General features: G+C 39.5%; 2 protein-coding genes and 1 pseudogene across 16 annotated transcripts in view; all 3 read right to left on the reverse strand.

Annotated features, from left to right (window-relative positions):
- Positions 1-18176, reverse strand: part of IFT43 (intraflagellar transport 43) — a 345957-nt gene that overhangs the window by 257514 nt on the left and 70267 nt on the right. The gene's annotated exons all lie outside the window — the stretch shown is intronic.
- Positions 1-18176, reverse strand: part of TTLL5 (tubulin tyrosine ligase like 5) — a 414008-nt gene that overhangs the window by 74171 nt on the left and 321661 nt on the right. For 12 of the 15 annotated variants that reach the window (XM_069091923.1, XM_069091924.1, XM_069091916.1 and 9 more), the window contains 2 exons: positions 13709-13923; positions 8680-12577 (listed from right to left, as the gene is read on the reverse strand). In XM_069091923.1, coding sequence (XP_068948024.1) covers positions 12490-12577; positions 13709-13923 — 303 coding nt within the window. In that variant the 3' untranslated portion in view covers positions 8680-12489. Of the gene's footprint in view, positions 1-8679; positions 12578-13704; positions 13924-18176 lie in introns of those variants that run through there. The other 3 variants (XM_069091920.1, XM_069091919.1, XM_069091917.1) reach the window with 2 other exon arrangements.
- LOC138164258 (ubiquilin-4 pseudogene) lies at positions 929-7448 on the reverse strand (annotated as a pseudogene).

Raw genomic sequence — 18176 nt, forward strand, 5'->3', positions numbered from 1 at the left:
GAAAATGGTCACTATGGAAGGGAAGAACAGGAAGGCAAAAGGGAATGGGTCAACCTTATTCTCATTGAATTTGGCTTGGGGAGGGAATGACATACATACTAAATAGGGTATCTCACCCTATAGGAGAGTAGGAGAGAAGGGGATGAGAGAGGGGATGATGGAAGGGAGGGCAGGCTGTGGGGGAAGGAAGTTGGAAGCATCCACTTTTGAAAAGGGACAGGATTAAAGTAGAGAATAGAACAAGTGGGAGGAGGTATTGGAGGGAGGGAAATATAGTCAATCTTTTACAATATATCCCCTATGGAAATATTTTGCATAGCTACCCATGTACAACCTATATTGAATTGCTTATCTTCCCAATAAGGGTGGGTGACAAGGGAGGAAGGGAATAACTATGGAATTCAAAGTTTTAAAAGGAATTTATTATTAAGGAATATATATATACTATTGATACTATTTTACATGTAATTGGGAAATAAGATATACAGGCATAGAGATCCACCATGCCCTACTGGAAAGTTGGAAGGGGTATGGGAGAAGATATGGGAGAGAGCAGATTGGAGGAGGGGATATCCAGTGGGATTGATATTTTGGGGTGGTGGGTAGGGGAAAAACAGGGAGAAAATTTGTAACTCAAAATCTTGTGTAAATGAATGATGTAAACTAGAAGTTAATAAAACATTACAAAAAAAATATGAGAAATGAAGTGACTTCTCCTATCTCAGAATTGCGTGCACACACACACACACACACACACACACACACAGAGTCAGCTAAAAGCCCAAGTGAAACAGGAAAGTGGACCACCAGTACAGCAAGTGACATTGCGGGGTGGCTTTCCAGGTAGCAAGAATGGAGGTCTCCTCCATGGAAGCCTTAGGGTGCTCAGGAAGCCCCAGGAGGGGGAACTTGGAAGACCTTAGATTTCAAATTTAGACATTTAGCTGCAACCATCTTAGAGTCACTAAACAAAGTCTCTGAAGTTCTTAGGGATCTTTTCTGAGGCACCAGAAAGGACCCTGAAGATCTGCCTCCTGACCTGTAAATATCCAGAGGGCCCTAACCCTGAAAAGATAAGGTTGGAACAGGAACCCAAGTCACCCGGAGTAAAACCAAGTGAGGCCCACCACTCTACCCAAAAGCATGCTCATGGGAGGAATTTGACACTAATATATAGTTCCAATTCAGGAAGTACAGCTGGAGAGATGAGTAAATCAAAGAAAATATCAATCAAATTACAAATCTAGTAACTTCCTTTTATCCTAAAAAGATGGAGTAACTCCATAACAACTGCAAGAAGAAATTCAGAGGAAAAATGGATTTTCCACAAGGACTATACAAATACACTGGAGAAACAATGCAAAAGATAATGAAATAAAAACTACGGAGGAAAGAACTGCAGGAATATGTAACTTAGAACAAAAATGAGCAAACTTTACCAATGAAATGTAATTCCTGAATGCTGTAGTAGAAATCAATGCCGCTATAGCAGCTAGATGGCACAATGGATAGAGTACTGGACCTGGAGTCAAGAAGAGCCGAGTTTAAATCTGGCCTTGGATACTCAGCAGCTTTGGCATCCTGGGCAAGTCAGTTAGTTAACCTGTTTGTCTCAGTTTCCTCAAATGAGGATAATAATAGCACCTATCTCCCAGGTTTATTGTAAAGATCAAATGAGATTATTTGCTATCCTAAATGAATATATATGTATGTATATATATATATATGCTTATATTATTTTAGCACAGCTAAGCAAAACAAATTTCTACATTGGCCACATTCAAAAATGTTTGCCACTTTTCTTTCATGAGATGGGCAGCATCCTTCATCATCAGTCCTCCAGAATCATGGTTGATCATTGCATTGATAAAGAGTTCTTAAGTCTTTCCGTTTTTTTTTTTTTTTTTACAGTATTGATGATAAATTGTTCTTTTAGTTTTGCTCACTTCATTCTGTATCGGTTCATCTCTCTTCCTGGGTTTCTCTAAAATGTTCTTTCTTCATTTTTTCAGCACAATAGTATCCCAGTATATCCATATTCGCATGGATAGAATTCTAGGCTTGGAGTCAGGAAGAACTGAGCTCAAGTGATCTTGAGCAAGTCACTTAACCTCTTTATGCTTCAGTTTCCTCAACTGTAAAATGGGGATAATCATAGCACCTACCTCCCAGGATTATCATGATCAAATGAGATATTTATAAAATGCTTAACACAGTGCTAAGCACATAGTAGGTGTTTAACCTAAGGTGATTAACAAATTCGTCTTTCCTTCCTCCCTCCCTCTCCTTTCCCTAAATCTTCCTATTGGGTTTTATTTGAATTATATAGAAATTCTGGTGATCTGTGTGAATTTGTTTTATACTCTGCAACTTGGCAGCAGCTATAATCTTTTAAAATTAATTTCTAGTTCTCTCTCTAGGGTTCTCTAGGTATGCTATAATAGTATCTGCAAAAAGTGATTTTGCAGCAAAAAACAATTTTGCTTCTTCTTTGTCTATGTTGATCTCTTTAATTTCTTCCCTTGGTCTTATTACTATAGCTAGCATTTTTGGCAGTATATCAAATAGAAGTGATGACACTTTATTATTGCTTCATCCCTGATCTTATTCTAAAGGACTCTAGTTTGCCCCTATTATATCTACTGCTGGCTCTTTTTTTTTTAATTTTTCTTTGGCTCTTGGTTTTAGATGTAACATTTCTCATAGTAAGGGAAAGTATGTTTATGCCTATGTTTTCTACATAAAAAAAAACACACACACAAATGGGTATTGCACTTTATCAAATGCTTCTGCATCTACTAATATAATCATATGATTTGTGTCATTATTAATATTATCAATTATGTTTATAGTTTTTTAATTTTAAAATAACCCTACCTTCTCAGAATAAATCCAATCTGGTTACATCTTTGTGATCTGTTATTGTAGCATTTTTGCTAATAAGTTTATTTAACATTTTTGCACCAATGTTCATTAGGGATATTGATCTACAGTTTTCTTTCTCTGTTCTGACTCTCCCTGGTTAAGGCATCAAGACCATATTTGAGTCATAGAATGAATTTGGCAGGATCCCTTCTTTTGCAATTTTTGCAAGTAGTTTGTATAATACTGGTATTAATTGTTCACATAATGTTTGATAGAATTTTCTTATGAATTCATCTAGCTCTGAAGTTTTTTTCTTTGGGTGTTAATTTATGACTTGCTTCATGTCTTTTTCTGAGATGTGGTTGTTTAATAGTACAGGCATTGTATATAGTTGTAAATATTCATCTATTTCATGTAAGAGTTGGTTTTAGTGGCATACAGTGAGGCAAATATTTTCTAATGATATTATTTCATCTTAATTTTTCCTTCTTGATACTTGAAATGTTTTTTTTCTTATTTTTAAACTACATAGTGTTTTGTCTATTAAAAAAACCTGCTCCTAGTTTTATTTATTAATATAATTTAAAAAATTTTATTAATGGATTTTTTGATATTGAAGATTTCTGTTTTGTCATCTGGGAATTAAAAATGTGTTCGCAAGGTGTTTTTGTTCCTTTTGTTAAATGTTCAATTTGTCAATAAATTATTTTCCTTCTGCTTTTGAAAGTACTTAGAGATATGTTTCTCTCTATGCTTTGGCTTCATTACCAAAAGTGTGATAAGATTATATTATTTGTTCATGACGCATACATTCTTTAAGATTAAGTTATTTAGTTCCCAGTTGATTTTTAGTCCTTTTTATGATGGTTCTTTATTTACTTTTTATTGCATTATGGTCAGTAAGGTATGTGTTTTAACATTATTGCTTTTCCACATTTGTTTATGAGGTTTTTATGCTCTGATACATGGTCACTTTTTGCAAAGGTTCCATGTGCAGCAAGGAAATATGTATATTCTTTCTTATTTCTATTCAATAATCATTTACAGGTTTATTATTTCTAACTTTTCCAAAATTCCATTTAGGTACTTAATTTCTTTCCTATTTATTTACTTACAAAGATCACACCATTTATTTACATGGGATTGGGGGAACAGGGTAGGGATGAGGTATCTGTTCTCTACTATCTTGGTCTCCAACCCCAGATCAAAAAAAAAAATGACTTCATTACCACTTCCTCCTTCAAATAGGGTTTTCCGGCATAGAAGAAAAAAGGAAGAACTTGGAGTGGGGAATGAACACGGAGGTAAGAAAGGCATAGGCTCAGGATGCAGAGGCTTGAGGGCTCCCATCCCTCTTCTATCCTATGATCTTAAAGAACTTACCAGTATTCAGAGGTTGGCGTGACTATGTACATGTGTGTATATGTGCATGTATGTGTGTGTGGAGGGGGAGGGGATGGTTGGGTGATATCCCTAACTCTTTTCAAAGGGGCATGCTCATCCTTATTTGGCATCAAGACTTCTGCATACCAGCTATTCCCATCCCACCCCCAGACTGGCAAACCCCCATTTCTCTTTGGGGGAGACGGTTCTAAAACTAGAACATAGGACCCTCCCTCCTGCAACGTCCCTGAGGAGCAGGGAAAAAAATCTCAGCCCCTTCTGGGACAAACCCTAATTTCCAGGGAAGGGCCAAAGGCACTGGTCATTTCAGACCTGGACAAGCCCCTGGTGGACTTGAGCACATGGATAATGTGTTTGTGTCTGTGTTGGGGGGAAGGTGAAAGGGAAGGGTTTAACAACATTCTGTGCTTGGGGGTTATGTAGTCAACAGGGACCATTGTGGGTATTGAGAATTACCCCCTCTCCCTTCTAATTCCAATCCTAATTAGGATTTATAAGTCCTTTCTCCTAGATTCATTCTCCACCCCCAGTGTAGCAAACCACAATTTTCCCTTAGGGTTGCCGGCTTTTTCTAGTTTCTGACTCTCTACCCATTTTGACCTACTCCAACAACTGGGACATCCACTCTCTCCTCCAGGAAGCTTCATTGCGCCTCACTCCATATCTGCAGCACTGATGTCAAGATCCCTAGCCGGCAGGATCTTCCCACCTTGTTTCTATATCCTGAAAGAGTGATCCATCTCCTTCCCCAATAGGGAAACAATTTCTCCTTTCCTTTTTCACAGAAGAACCCACAAAAGAGCTGTGCATATAAATGGTGTTCAGAATAGGAATATATACTGGGGGAATGGAAAGGAGGGTATCTTAGATTAACTTCCTGCTCTACCTGCCCTCTCCCATTTGGAAGCAAAACTCACAACCCTTCATTGGGGAGGGGGGGCGGTTAAGGTTGGAGATACGACTGGTGGGAAGTGTCATGGGAAGGCTGGGGTATGGCCAGAATTAGACACAAAAAGATTCCATAATCAACTAGGAGGGGCAGCCCAATATCCCTTAAAAGACTAAGCTGATCAACCAGGACATCCTATGACTCAGTTCCATTAATGATAAATTATGGAGAATATGGGGGGCAGTCAGGGATGTAGTTGGGAACCCCCCCCCCCAAAAGTCAATATTGCTTAAATATCTCTTGCCAAAAGTCAGGCGGGGCAGAATGGAGGATGACGTACAATTAGAACCAAGAGACTCAAGACAGCTATGGGGTTGGGTCACCATGTTCCAAATGCCTCTCCCCTTACTGTGTGAAGAGGCTTGAAGACCAAGAGACAGGGGGTGAAGAGTCATAGGAGATGAGGTTATGGATTTGGAAAGGTTGGGGAGCTGTCAAAGGAACCAAACGATGTAGGGAAGGTCAGTATTTAGGGGTGCATATGTGGATGGGGGGTAGGGTGGAGGGGATGGACTCAGGGATTAGTAGTGCTGAGAGCCCAGCAGGCTCTCAATGGCTGCATTAATATCCCCAACCGTAGCAATCAGGGCCTGCAGGTTAGCCTCTCGGTTGATGAAGCCCACGGCATTGAGTTGCTCCAGCTGTTGCTGAAATTGAATCTCTGGTGTCTGAACCTGGGAATTTCCTCCTCCAGCCAAAAGCTGAATCATTTGTTGCATCAGCTGCTGCTGGGGGCTGGTGGTGTCCCCTCCGGGACAGGCACTAGCTGGTGTGGATGGAGAAGTGATGGGGGGCTCTGGGCCGCTGCTACCTCCTGCAGGGGTGCCCAAAGTTGTCAAGGCTGGGCACCAGTCCTGGGGCCTCCATCTGCAGCATCTGCAGCCCCTGTTGAATCTGTAGCAGGGCCTGCATGGCCTGGGGATTGGTGAGAATGGACAGCGAGTCTGCATTATACATCTGCTGTAAAAAGACAGGGAGCTGGAGCCTGAGCTGCTCCTGCAGCTGGGGGTTTCCAGAAAACAATGGGACATTCACCATCATCTGAGCAGCAAAGTCAGGGTTCTGGGCAAGTGTCTGCATCATACTTCATATGTATGGAGCAGTGATCATGTTTTGTATTAGCTGAAGATTCTCTGAAATTTGCTAGAGAAGACCTTGCATCTCAGGGCTATTAAACATCCCTGACCCCAGGCTAGCTACATTGATCCCAAAGGGGTTGGAGACTGTTGGGTGCACCTGGCTGGTCCCTGAGCCTCCGGTGCCCTCCCCAGTGGGCCTGGGAGGTGGGGGCTGAGGGGCTCCCGCCATTGAGGAGAAGGGATTGTTGCCAAATGGTTCCGGAGCAGCACTGAACATGGGCTCCTGGATGTCTGTGTACATGCGCCACAAGGCATTGTATCCCCCAGGGATGCTCTCTAGGTTGCTCAGGGCCCAGTCCTGGTTGCGCATCATCTCTTGCATCATGGCAGGGTTTTGAGCCAGTTCCATGGACTGCCTCATTAACTCTGGGTTACTGAGCATATGGCTGATCTCCGGATTCCTCTCCATGACTTGCTGCATCTGTGGGTTGGCCATGATCATGTGGCGCATCAGGTCAGGGTTGGACATCATATCTTGGACAAGGGGGGTCTCCATGATCTGGGACAGCATCTCAGGGTTGGACATCAGCTACCTCTGCATCTGCTGTTGTAGCTCCATGAAATTAGCTGAGCCAAGACCTAGGTTGCCCAGTCCTAGGATGCCCCCAAAGCCAGAGAGTATGGATGCAGGCCCACTAGAAGGCCCATTCCCAGATCCTGGGCTTGGGCCACCTCCACTGTTCCTCCGGTTTCCACTAGCAGCATCAGGGACAGAGCTGCTTGAACTGGATGGCTGAGCAGGGACAGCAGGTGAAGCTGTCGTTGGGGGCTGGATCTGGGGCAGAGGAAGCAGCAGTAGCAGTAGCAGTGGAGGCAGCAGCAGCAGGATCTTGAGCCTTCTGTGAGGTCTTGATCACCAAATGGACAGTGAGCCCATGCTGATTTAACGTGTCTCCATCTCTGAGAATCTTGCCAGCGAAGATCAGGACAAGCTGGTCTTGCTGGGCCTTAAACCTCCAGGAGATCTCCTCTTTGAACTCCTTAACTGAGGCGTGATCACAGATCACGATCTCCTCTTTGTCCTTGGGGGTCTTGATGGTGACCCGGATCAGGGGCCCTGGCCCTGGCTCAGCCCCGCTCAGCTCTGCCATGCTGCCACTGCTGTTGCCCGCCCTCCAGCCCGCCCTGGCTCCTCCTCCCCGTCAGGCCTGGCCTCACCACAGTGTCCCCAGCCCTCCTCCACCCCCCCCCCCCCCCCCCTGCCTGCCCTCTGTCCCTCCCCCACCCTGCCACCCACCCCCCCTATTTATTTTTAAGATAGACTTGTCTAGTTCTGAGAAGGGCATACTGATACTGCTATATAGTATGATTTTGCTATTTATCATTTAACTTTTTCTTTTCTTTTCTTTTCTTTTCTTTTCTTTTCTTTTCTTTTCTTTTCTTTTCTTTTCCTCTCCTGGATCTATTCTCCAGGTCAGTGGTATTTTCAGTGAGATATTTCACATTGCCTTCTATTTTTTCATTTGTTTGGATCTGTTTATCTTGATTTCTCATAAAGTCACTAGCTTCCATTTGTTCCAATCTAATTCTGAAGGAATGACTCTCTTCAGTGAGCTTTTGAGATTCTTTTTCCATCTGGCAAATTCAACTTTTTAAGGCATTCTTCAACTCATTGCCTTTTTGAGCCTCTTTTGCCATTTGAGTTAGTCTATTTTTCTTTTCTTTTTGGAGGGCAATTGGGGTTAAGTGACTTGCCCAAGGTCACATGGCTAGTTTTTGTGTTAAGTGTCTGAGGCCACATTTGAACTCAGGTCTGCCTGACTCCAGGGCTAGTACTCTATTTACTGTGCCACCTATCCGCCCCTCAACTTTTTCTTATGTTATTTACTTTCTATGCCATTTGGCATAGGTATTGTTATGTACTGAGACTGATTTATTGCCTGTGGTACTTTTCAGCCAAACAGAGTTTCCCTGTTTATTGCTTTTAAATTAGAAGTACTTTTTCTGTTGTGTTGTCTGAAATCACAATTATTATCTTTTTTTTTTTTTAGTTCAGTTGTCGTATAACAGATTAACTCCAATTCCTTAAATTTGTATGAGTTTTTGTGTTTCAAAGTCTATTTCTTATAAGCAGCTTGACTGATCAGGGTGGTGGTTGCTGAAGGTTGGGGTGGCTGTGGCAATTTCTTAAAATAAGACAATGAAGTTTGCCAAATTGATTGACTCTTCATTTTAGTTGAATATTTAATGGCCATTTTAGTATTATTAACTGGCCTAATTTCAATATTTTTGTGTCTCAGGGAATAGGGAGGCCTGAGGAAAGAGATGGGGAATGGACAGTCCAGGGAGCAGTCAGAACATACACAACATTCATTCACTAAGTTTGCCATCTTATATGGGTGAGGTTCATGGCATCCCAAAATAATTTTAATAGTAATATCAAAGATCACTGATGACAGATCACCATAACAGATATAATAATAATGAAAAAGTTTAAAACATTGTGAGAATCACCAAAATGTGATACAGAGATACAATGTGAGCACATGCTGTTGGGAAAATGGCACTTACTTGATGTAGGGCTGCCATAAACTTTCTATTTGTTAAAAAAAAAAAGTAACATCTGGGAAAAGCAATAAAATGAAGTGTGCATATATTTTCAGGTTCTGCCATAATAAAAATACTAAACACACACATATACACATATATGTAACACACATACATATATACATATATCTTATTACAGATGTGTATATAATGTCTTTTAAGTTTCAAAGTATTTTTCATACATATTATTTTGTTTACTATTTATGACAATTTAGTGAATCATATATTATTATTTTTATTTTCCATGTGAGGAAACGAAGGCTTATATAATTTAAATGGTTAGTTCTAGGCCACATATCTAGCAAGAGATATAACCAGAACTAGAACCTGAGTTCAATGTTCTTTTCACCATGCTGTGCTACGTTCTCTTATTTAGCTATGTGACCTTGGTAATGTCACTGTATCTCTTAGTGCCTCAGTCCCCTCACATGTAAAATAGAAACTTCTACCTTAAGCATGCTTGGAGAACAGAAGGATATAAAGGTGCAAACAAGGAGAGCAACATTAGCACTGCAGAGATAGGCAGCTTAAGTATTTCAATCCCCATTTCATGGATGAGGAAAATGTGGCTCAGAGACCACAGTCTACAAACCCCAGAACTGGCATTCAAACAGAGATCTCTCCTGACTCAAAATGGGTGAGCACAAGCTGCGTTACAATGCGCTGCCTCCTATGTATGCCAAAGGACTTGGAAAAAGGAGACTGTCATAGAAATGCTAGGTATTTTATATACATCTTTAATAAAAATGCCGACATACTATATCTTGTGCCATCCTGTTTAATACTCAGATTGGGCTATAACACGGCTCTAACCAACCAAGGTTCCTGAAATACAGCAACTAACAAGAGTAAAAGGCTAATGTGACACAGTTATAAACAACATTCGTTCTGAAAAGATTCTACTTCATGTATGTGGGAAAGATAACAAAAACAACAAATGGTAAAATAATATACAAATTATGTACAAACCTCTAAGTACAATGATCATGCCATCCCTAAAAGGGGGTTTGACTAATTCCTTAAAAATATATATGTAGGATTATTATGTTTTCTACTCTTTCACACACACTTAAGCTTTTTCAGCTTTCTGATGCTTATGTCATCCAAAATTCTATTTGTATTCATCTATATTATATTTTCACCTACACACCTAATACTCAGTTGCCTTCCTGTCCCCATTTACTTGCTGGTGTTTGCATGGTAATGGTCACATGCAACTCTGATAGAGGATACTTCAACTCAGTCTTCTTTGTCACATGACTAGAGAGGTAGATCCTTCCACTTACAGAAAAATGTTTTAGTTCATCTAAGCATTCTTTGGAGTTTTTCTTGTGGCAAGAAAAGTTGCCTAAGTTAACAAGAGTCTGGGGGGACTTTCATGTTTTTCTCTGGGTATCTGGGTTTTGCCCATGGGCCTAGAAAATAAGCACCTCAATTTGTTCAAGTTTCTCCATCTTTAAGAAAGTCTGATCCTGGCTCTAAAAAGGAGATTATTTGAAAAGTTCTAATGCAACTAAGTGCTTAGATGAAATACCACAAATAGTTTTAGGAAAAGGATTTGAAAAAGGTACTAAATTATGAGGTGCCGTAAAACATCAAAGAGGAAAAGCTAGAAAATGCAAAAGACAATACTAAAATGAGAAATATGAATTTCTTAGTAAATCCAACTGTAGAATTGATAAAATTAGATTAAGCTTGAGGAAATAAAAGTGAGGGACTGAGATGCCATGCCAGGGAGTATGGGGGGGAAGGGTACTGTATGGAAGAGGGGCACAGAATAACAATCAGTCAGAAAGGACGAACAAAATTTTGTTCAAAGCATAATGTGCTCATTTAAAATAAGGCCTTCACCAGACGAGGAAGCAAATTCTTTTGACTTTTTATTAAATTAGTCGATGTGAAAAGTGCTTTTTTTGTACAGTTTTGTTGGACTACAGCTCTTAAATTCTGAAGAAATCTTTTGCTTTCTGTCCCTTCTGTACATTTTGGGAAATTGGAGCCTATAGAATTGTGTATATTCAGAAAGAAATAAAACTCAGTTGTCCTAATTCTCAACTTTTTTTGCACCTGCCTCCAAATTACAGACCTTCTTTTATGTTGTATTACACTTTGAATAAACATCAAGAATATATGGAAACCTGGTGCCTTTGGAAATTGCTTCTATTTTCATCATATGCCAAATTCCATGCTAGAAGTCTGAAATTCAACCAAAGAGAACAGGATTTCATAAAGCCAAAGGCTAATTACAATTTCTCACTAGTTTGAATCTCATGATGTAACTTCAGAATTCCTAAGAGTGACTCGGCATAAGCAGTCATAAGTGATGAGAACTGATTAATCTCTTTTTTTTGCCTTTTGGAGGGCAATTGGGGTTAAGTAACTTGCCCAAGGTTCCACGGCTAGTTTTTTTGTGTGGGTATTAAGTGTCTGAGGCCAGAACCAAACTTGGGTCCACCTTACTCTGGGGCTGGCGCTTTACTCATTGTGCTACCTAGCCACCCCTAGAACTGATTAATCTTTACAGAGCTGTACTGGGGGCAGTAATCAACCACAAAATAATGGAGCAGCAGATTTTTCAGGCAGAAAGACAAGATAATAAAATAAAAACTGCCTGCTGCAGCATCTTAGTCTGAACACCAACTATTAACCAGACTCCAGATTTAATGATCTATTGAAGATCCTCTGGAAATAACACTGTCTGGAGATGTTTCACAGAATATACATTTCCTAGAGATGGGCTGCTACAATACGCAGCTTTTTGTGTCAATCAATAAAAATCAGCTAAGACGAAGCTGACAGCAAGATGAGAAAAACACTGGATTTGAAAATGGTGGGCTTGTAAGATACTTTAAATTCTATACAAATAAAAAGATTTATATAAGTTCTCTATTAGCATTGACTTGGTTTCAGAGACTTGTATTGGAGTTTTAAAGGCAAATCGGAAACTATTTCCTGGAATGACTCCTCACAGCATGCCTCTTGCTACTTAGATTATATTTCTTAAATTCTGAAGAAATCTTTTGCTTTTTCCCCCTTCTGTGCATTTTTGGTGCTGAGCTGTATCCGGTTTTCCCACACTCCCACTTGTCAGAGAAAAGAAACCACAAAAATGTAGCAAAGCAAAGTTTGTCCAAAGAGCTGCAATTCCATCTCAGGAGGATAAACATTCCTAGTGCCAAGAATTGAGTACAGTACACCAGCACCTTTAAATATATAGCCCCGCTGTGTGGTACGAGAACCCACTTACTCACTGGTACAATGAGTCTATCACTTATAGGAGTAGGAACTAGTATTATACCAAGAGAGACCAACCTGTCAGACCTGAAAGTCACACATACACTAACCCTACCAGATAAATGTCTGCTTTTCAACTGCTCTTAAAGATAATCTGGTATGAACACTAAAAGGGATTTGGCAAAGAAAGCTGGAGTTCTTTCCCAGTTTTACCAGTGACCTTCATCCATGAATTTCAGTGTCTTTATTAATCTTGCCTTGGAACTCAAGAGAACCAGATTTAAGATCCGGGAGAGGCCTTTTAGTCCAATCTCTTCATTTTATTGCTGTGAAAACTGACGTCCAGAAGTGTTAAAGTGACTTGCCCAATGTCACATGGTCACTTAACGGCAGAATTGGAGCTAGAACCCAGGATTCAACTCCCATTTCAATGTTTTCCCTGTAGAGAACAGCCAGTAAACATTATTTGTGTCTAAGAAAGCTATTACCATGCAAGTCCAAGATTTTGGCTTTTCTTGGGTTGTGTGATGATTTAATAATATAATTCAATAGCCACAAAGGACAGTTTTTGACTCAGATGATGAATCTGAATCAAATACAAAAGAGAAGAAGCAGCAGTTTCTTTCTCTGGATTCTGGGAGTCTTTGTTGGCAAATACAGTTGATCATGCTAAGAACCAGTAAACATGAGACCTTAATGAAACACAAGGGAAATAAAGAAAATCTCACAAGGCAAATACACTGTTGGAAAAGCATGTCCCATAAAGATACCTTGAAAACATCCTTTTTTTTTTTTTTAAAGTAAAGGCTAAGAGAAAAGAAACAGTACCCAAATTTGTATCTAACTAGTGACACAAAGGTTGGAAGTAGAGTTGGGGATTCAGTCTTCCAGAATTAGATTAAAGATGGAAACCATCTCTTTTTATTATTAAATGCATCCTATAAAAGATATAGACTATTTCATAAAAAGTGCTAAAACTAAGATCAATTAAATGAATTCATCTAACATATTCAGGTCCACATCTGCCCATTAAAAAGTGTAAAAAAAGATAAAGAGTTTTTCACAAAACATAAAAGATTCAGACTGCTGAAAAGTCTGGCAAAGTAAGTGTGCCCTTTCATTTTTGGAAATTCAGATGTCAAGATTGTTCTCATTTGATTTCAATTGTGGTGGTGTAGCAAAAGTAGTTCCTCAATACTATTCATTGAGTACCCACATATTAACATCAGCAAGGAGTTACGATAACACACAGTCTCAATCCTAGAGAAGCCTAAACACCAATGAGGGCAGACATAATGAACACAAATTAAAAAACATCTAACAAAATAAAATGAAAAGAGATAAATAACCAATTATGAATGTACCAAAAGTAATACATCTGATTTCTTCTAGCTTGCCTGAGTATTAATAGTGAAGGGCACCAGGAAGGATTTAGTAAAGACTAAGTACTCTTTCCTCAAAACAACAGCCTTGTCTCAAAGGCACACGTAGAGGAAGGACAACGATCCTGCAATATTTTAGTGATATAATACTATGACCCAGACATGATACTGACATGAAAAAAACTTACTTGGAAACTCTTTGCGATGGCATCTTCCTAAGCACCTGCTTGTGATTGGGTGGGGGTTTGGGGACGAGGGATGAGGAAGAATTTGGAGAGGGCACCACTTTCTGTGGCAGACTGGTAGGCTTCTGGCCACTGGTAGTGGCACTGGAGATTCTGTAGCCTGCATTATGTAAAGACCACAGATTGGAACTGGGTAATACAAGATTGCCAAAGAGTGCCTGCAAAAAGAAATGGGGGAAAAAGATTGATGTTTTCCATTAATTATAACCCACTTGCTACAAGTCTTTTACACTTGTCTAATTAAAGTCAGTAATATTGGAGAAGCCCAACAAAACAGAGAATTGGTGGACATGTAATTTTTTAAAAATCCTATATTGTCAGCCCAGTTTTAGATTAGAGGGAGTTATGGCCAGGAATTGAGAAATGATAAAATGTATAGTACCCTGAGATAGAAATGAGAAAACCTGAGATCTTGTCATTGCTCAGCTACTAATTACAAATATGACCTTGATAAAGTTCTCAGTTTCCCTAAAATGGGATAAATAATACCTATCTATTGGGAAGACAAAATGAGGTCATTTAGGAACAAGTACTTAAATGCAAAATCAATAAGTACAAGAATGCTTTTTGCTTAGAGGGTAAGCTTGTAGACAAATCATTAAAGATCTGGAAATCATGAAAGCTAACATCTATCTGTAAGAATTGAGGAAAAAGTAGACTGTTCAATCAAGTGGTTGTTTAGATAGTGCTCATGTCGATTGATTTATTTCTTCTATGGCTCAAGGTTTTCTGTGTTTTTACTTTTCAAATTTCAGCACTATTTGCAATAGCACATGATATAAATCAAACTCATCAAAATTCTGGCTGTGAAATAAAGTTGTAGAAAGAAAAGGCAGTAACAAGACAACTACATCACATAATACTTTTCAGAAAAGGTTTTTCAAGCACTTGATGCCATCTCTAGCTACTCTATATTAAATGAGATGTACAGGTAGCTTTATTTCTCCACAAGTTAACCAACAGAGGGGGAGATAAGGAAGACCGATAGTTAAAGCATTCCTCAAAATCTGCTTACACAATGAGGTAACTACCATCAGATGGAGAATCTAACATAAATTACTACAGTGACAACTCAACCATATTCCCTTGCCTGAAGTTTCTACTTTTCTAAGCCCCCAAGGTTCTGCCAGTCACCCCAGCTCACTGCCTAGGTGTCATTCTCAGCTCCTTACTCTTTCCCACCACCCCTCCATCCCCATATCTGATCTATTGCCAAGATGTGTTCATTCCACCTTCGTGACATCTTTTGTACATGCCCTCTTCTCTCCTCTGGCATTGCCAGGCCCTCATCACCTCACCTACCCCTGGACTATTAGTGGGTCTGCCTGCCACAAGGCTCTCCTTATTTCAGTCTATTCTCCACTCAGGTGTCAAAGTGATTTTTTTTAAAGACACAGGTCTGACCATGTCACTCCCATACTCAACAAGTGATGGCTACCCATCATGTATAAAATCCTCCGTTTGGCTTTCAAAGCCCTTCATAACTTTGCCAAACCCACCACCTTTCCAAACTTCTTACATGTTACAATCTCCTTGTCCCCTGCCCCAATATATTCTTAGATTCAGTGACACTGGCCTTCTTGCCGCTCCTTAAACAAGATACTTCCCTCTGGGTATTTTCCCCTGGTCGTTCCTAATCCCTGAATGCTCTCCCTCTCCATCTCTGCCTCCTAGCTTCCCTTAAAAAAGCTCCCACTAAGGGCAGCTAGGTGGGTGGCGCAATGAGTAAAGCACCGGCCCGGAGTCAGGAGGACCTGAGTTCGGTTCTGGCCTCAGACACTTAATACCCACACACACACACACAAAAATAAACTAGCCGTGTAACCCTGGGCAAGTTACTTAACTCCAATTGCCCTCCAAAAGGCAAAAAAACCAACAACCCCCAAACCAAAAAACTTCCACTAAAACAGACCAACTTCTACAGGAAGCCCTTTCAGATCACCCTTAATTCTAGTACTTTGTTGATTATTTCCAATTTATCCTGTACATAACCTGTTTGTACATAGTTATTGGCTATGTATGTTGGCTCCCCTACCAGATAGTGTGCTCCTTAAGATCAGGGATTGTCTTTTGCCTTTCTCTGTATTGCCAATGCTCAGCCTGGTGCCTGGCACACAGTAGGTGCTTAATACATGTTTATTGACTGATTAACTGACATGAAAAAGTCTGAGAATGAAACCTTAGAATGACTTAGCTGGATATGCAATTCATCACCAGATGGGGATGGAAAATAATTCTTTAATATTACGAGGGGCTGGACAATTCATCAACATTTCAAATGAAAAGCACTAATCTACATTTTATCACCATTACAAGGTAGAAAGCTCTAAATATCTTCTTTAAGAGTAGGTTTGTGTCATTACCCAAAAGTCTGCCTTTCAGCTGTGATTTGTGCATAGCAATTAGTTAAACATATTTATCTCTGTCACTAAAAGTAGATTTGTCTTTGAGCCTTTTGAGAACAATCATTAGCTATAGAAGAACCTTATTAAAAGGAATAATTCTGGTTGCATAAAAAACATATACATCATTAGTCCTTTATTAGAATCAGCTAAGTTCTACTACATTATGGTTTCAAAATAGCAAGTTGTTATTTATATTTCATTTGTAAATTTACATAAGGATTGCATTTCATTGCACTTTAAGATCAGTATGTTATTTGTGTTTAAAATATGCAATGAAACAGTAAGCAAAAATATAAGCCCTTCTACATATTCTATCTACCTATGACACTGTACAATAATTTGATCAGTCTTTATCTCCAGCAACTAAAGAAAATGAAAAACAGAAAAATACAAAATCAACTGAAGACCTGCCCTGTTAAATACTCCTGCATATTTGGGTTCTTTTATGCTTCAAAACATATCTTAAATTGCATTTTCGGGTTGGGGGGGAAGAGAGACTAAACCATCCAGTGTTTCTGTATAGAAATGTTGTTTGGATAAACTCATGGTCTGATCACTTAGAATCACAGAAGCTTAGAGTCAGAAAGGATCTCTAGCATAATTTAGTCTAATCCTCTCATATTTACAAATGAGGAAATTGAGGCAGGATATTTAAATGGCTTGTCTACAGTCATACAGTTAGTTTATTGCAGAGGTGAATCAGAATTTAAGTCTCCTGGCTTTCAGGCCAATCCTCTTTCCACAATCCTATAATCTGGATCTATACATTCTTTTTTTTTTGGAGCGTGGGTAGACAGGACAATTGGGGTAAAGTGACTTGCCCAAGGTCACACATTTAGGAAGTGTTAAGTGTCTGAGGCCAGATTTGAACTCAGATCCTCCTGACTCCAGGGCTGGTGCTCTGTTCACTGCACCACCTAGCCACCCCTATACATTCTTATAAAAGGAAAAAAAAATCCTGCATCATCATAATCTTATGGTTCCATTACTTGTAGAGTCTATAATCTAACCTGATGTCCTAGGACTCTGTACTCCTGTATACACTTACATTGTACTTTGCATTATATTTATCTGCATAGCTATTTTATCATCTCTACTAGATTTTAAGAGCCTTGAGGGCAAGAATTATTTATTTTTGTCTCTCCCTCAGTACTCTGATTGTTTAACTCTTTCTCTCCCCTGGCAATTCACACATAATAACTGTTTGAAAATTTTTTAAAATTAATTTTTATTTTCCTTCTGAATAAAACAAACACCAAATAGAATGGGTATTTCTGTGTATATAATGGGACATAAAAGAAGATTGTCTCTTTAAGTATAAAAGAATGAATGAATTCAAAGGGATAGTTTTGTCCTGGCACTCATGAAAGTCTTCCATTCCTCAATTCTTCTCACCAAATGAAGACTCATCTAAGGAAATTCACATGTGAAAAATCTACATAGGAGGTCAGTAGTTGGTACAATCTATGCATGTTACAATACCTGAGGAATAAGTGTCATACAGTTAGTTACCAGTTAATTTACAGAAAATATAGGGACTTTGGAAGCACTGGTGATTCTTCAAGACAGTAACGATATATCAAATCACTTTGCTATATTTGACTGGCTTTTTTCTTGGGTGTGGGAAATAGCTATGCAACAGAGAGTGGACCCAGAAAACCACAGTCTGAAGATTGGCTGATCCCCAAGAGAAAGACAGGAAAGGCCCCTCTTCTCCCACATGTGTCTGGCAAACATAAAGGCACTCGTGGGTGGGACGTAGGAGTTTCTGATAGACAGAACACAGACTTCAACTTGGAAGGTGAAAGGGGGAACAAAATCTGGGATCTTTCACCAGTGAGTTAGTACTGTTCACTGATTAAATCCTTGGGAGGTTTTGCCAGAAAACTCCTTTCCCTTTAGTCCTCACTCAGGCTTCATGGTACTGGCTCTTGGATTTGGATGACCACCTGTGCTGAAATAATCACCCAGATTCATAGTTAAGAGAATAGAGGAAGGCAATACAG

Source organism: Petaurus breviceps, unplaced genomic scaffold, assembly GCF_028583685.1.
Source record: "Petaurus breviceps papuanus isolate PSGF00001 unplaced genomic scaffold, PetGlider_PUasm1.0 189, whole genome shotgun sequence".
NCBI classification, from domain to species: domain Eukaryota; kingdom Metazoa; phylum Chordata; class Mammalia; order Diprotodontia; family Petauridae; genus Petaurus; species Petaurus breviceps.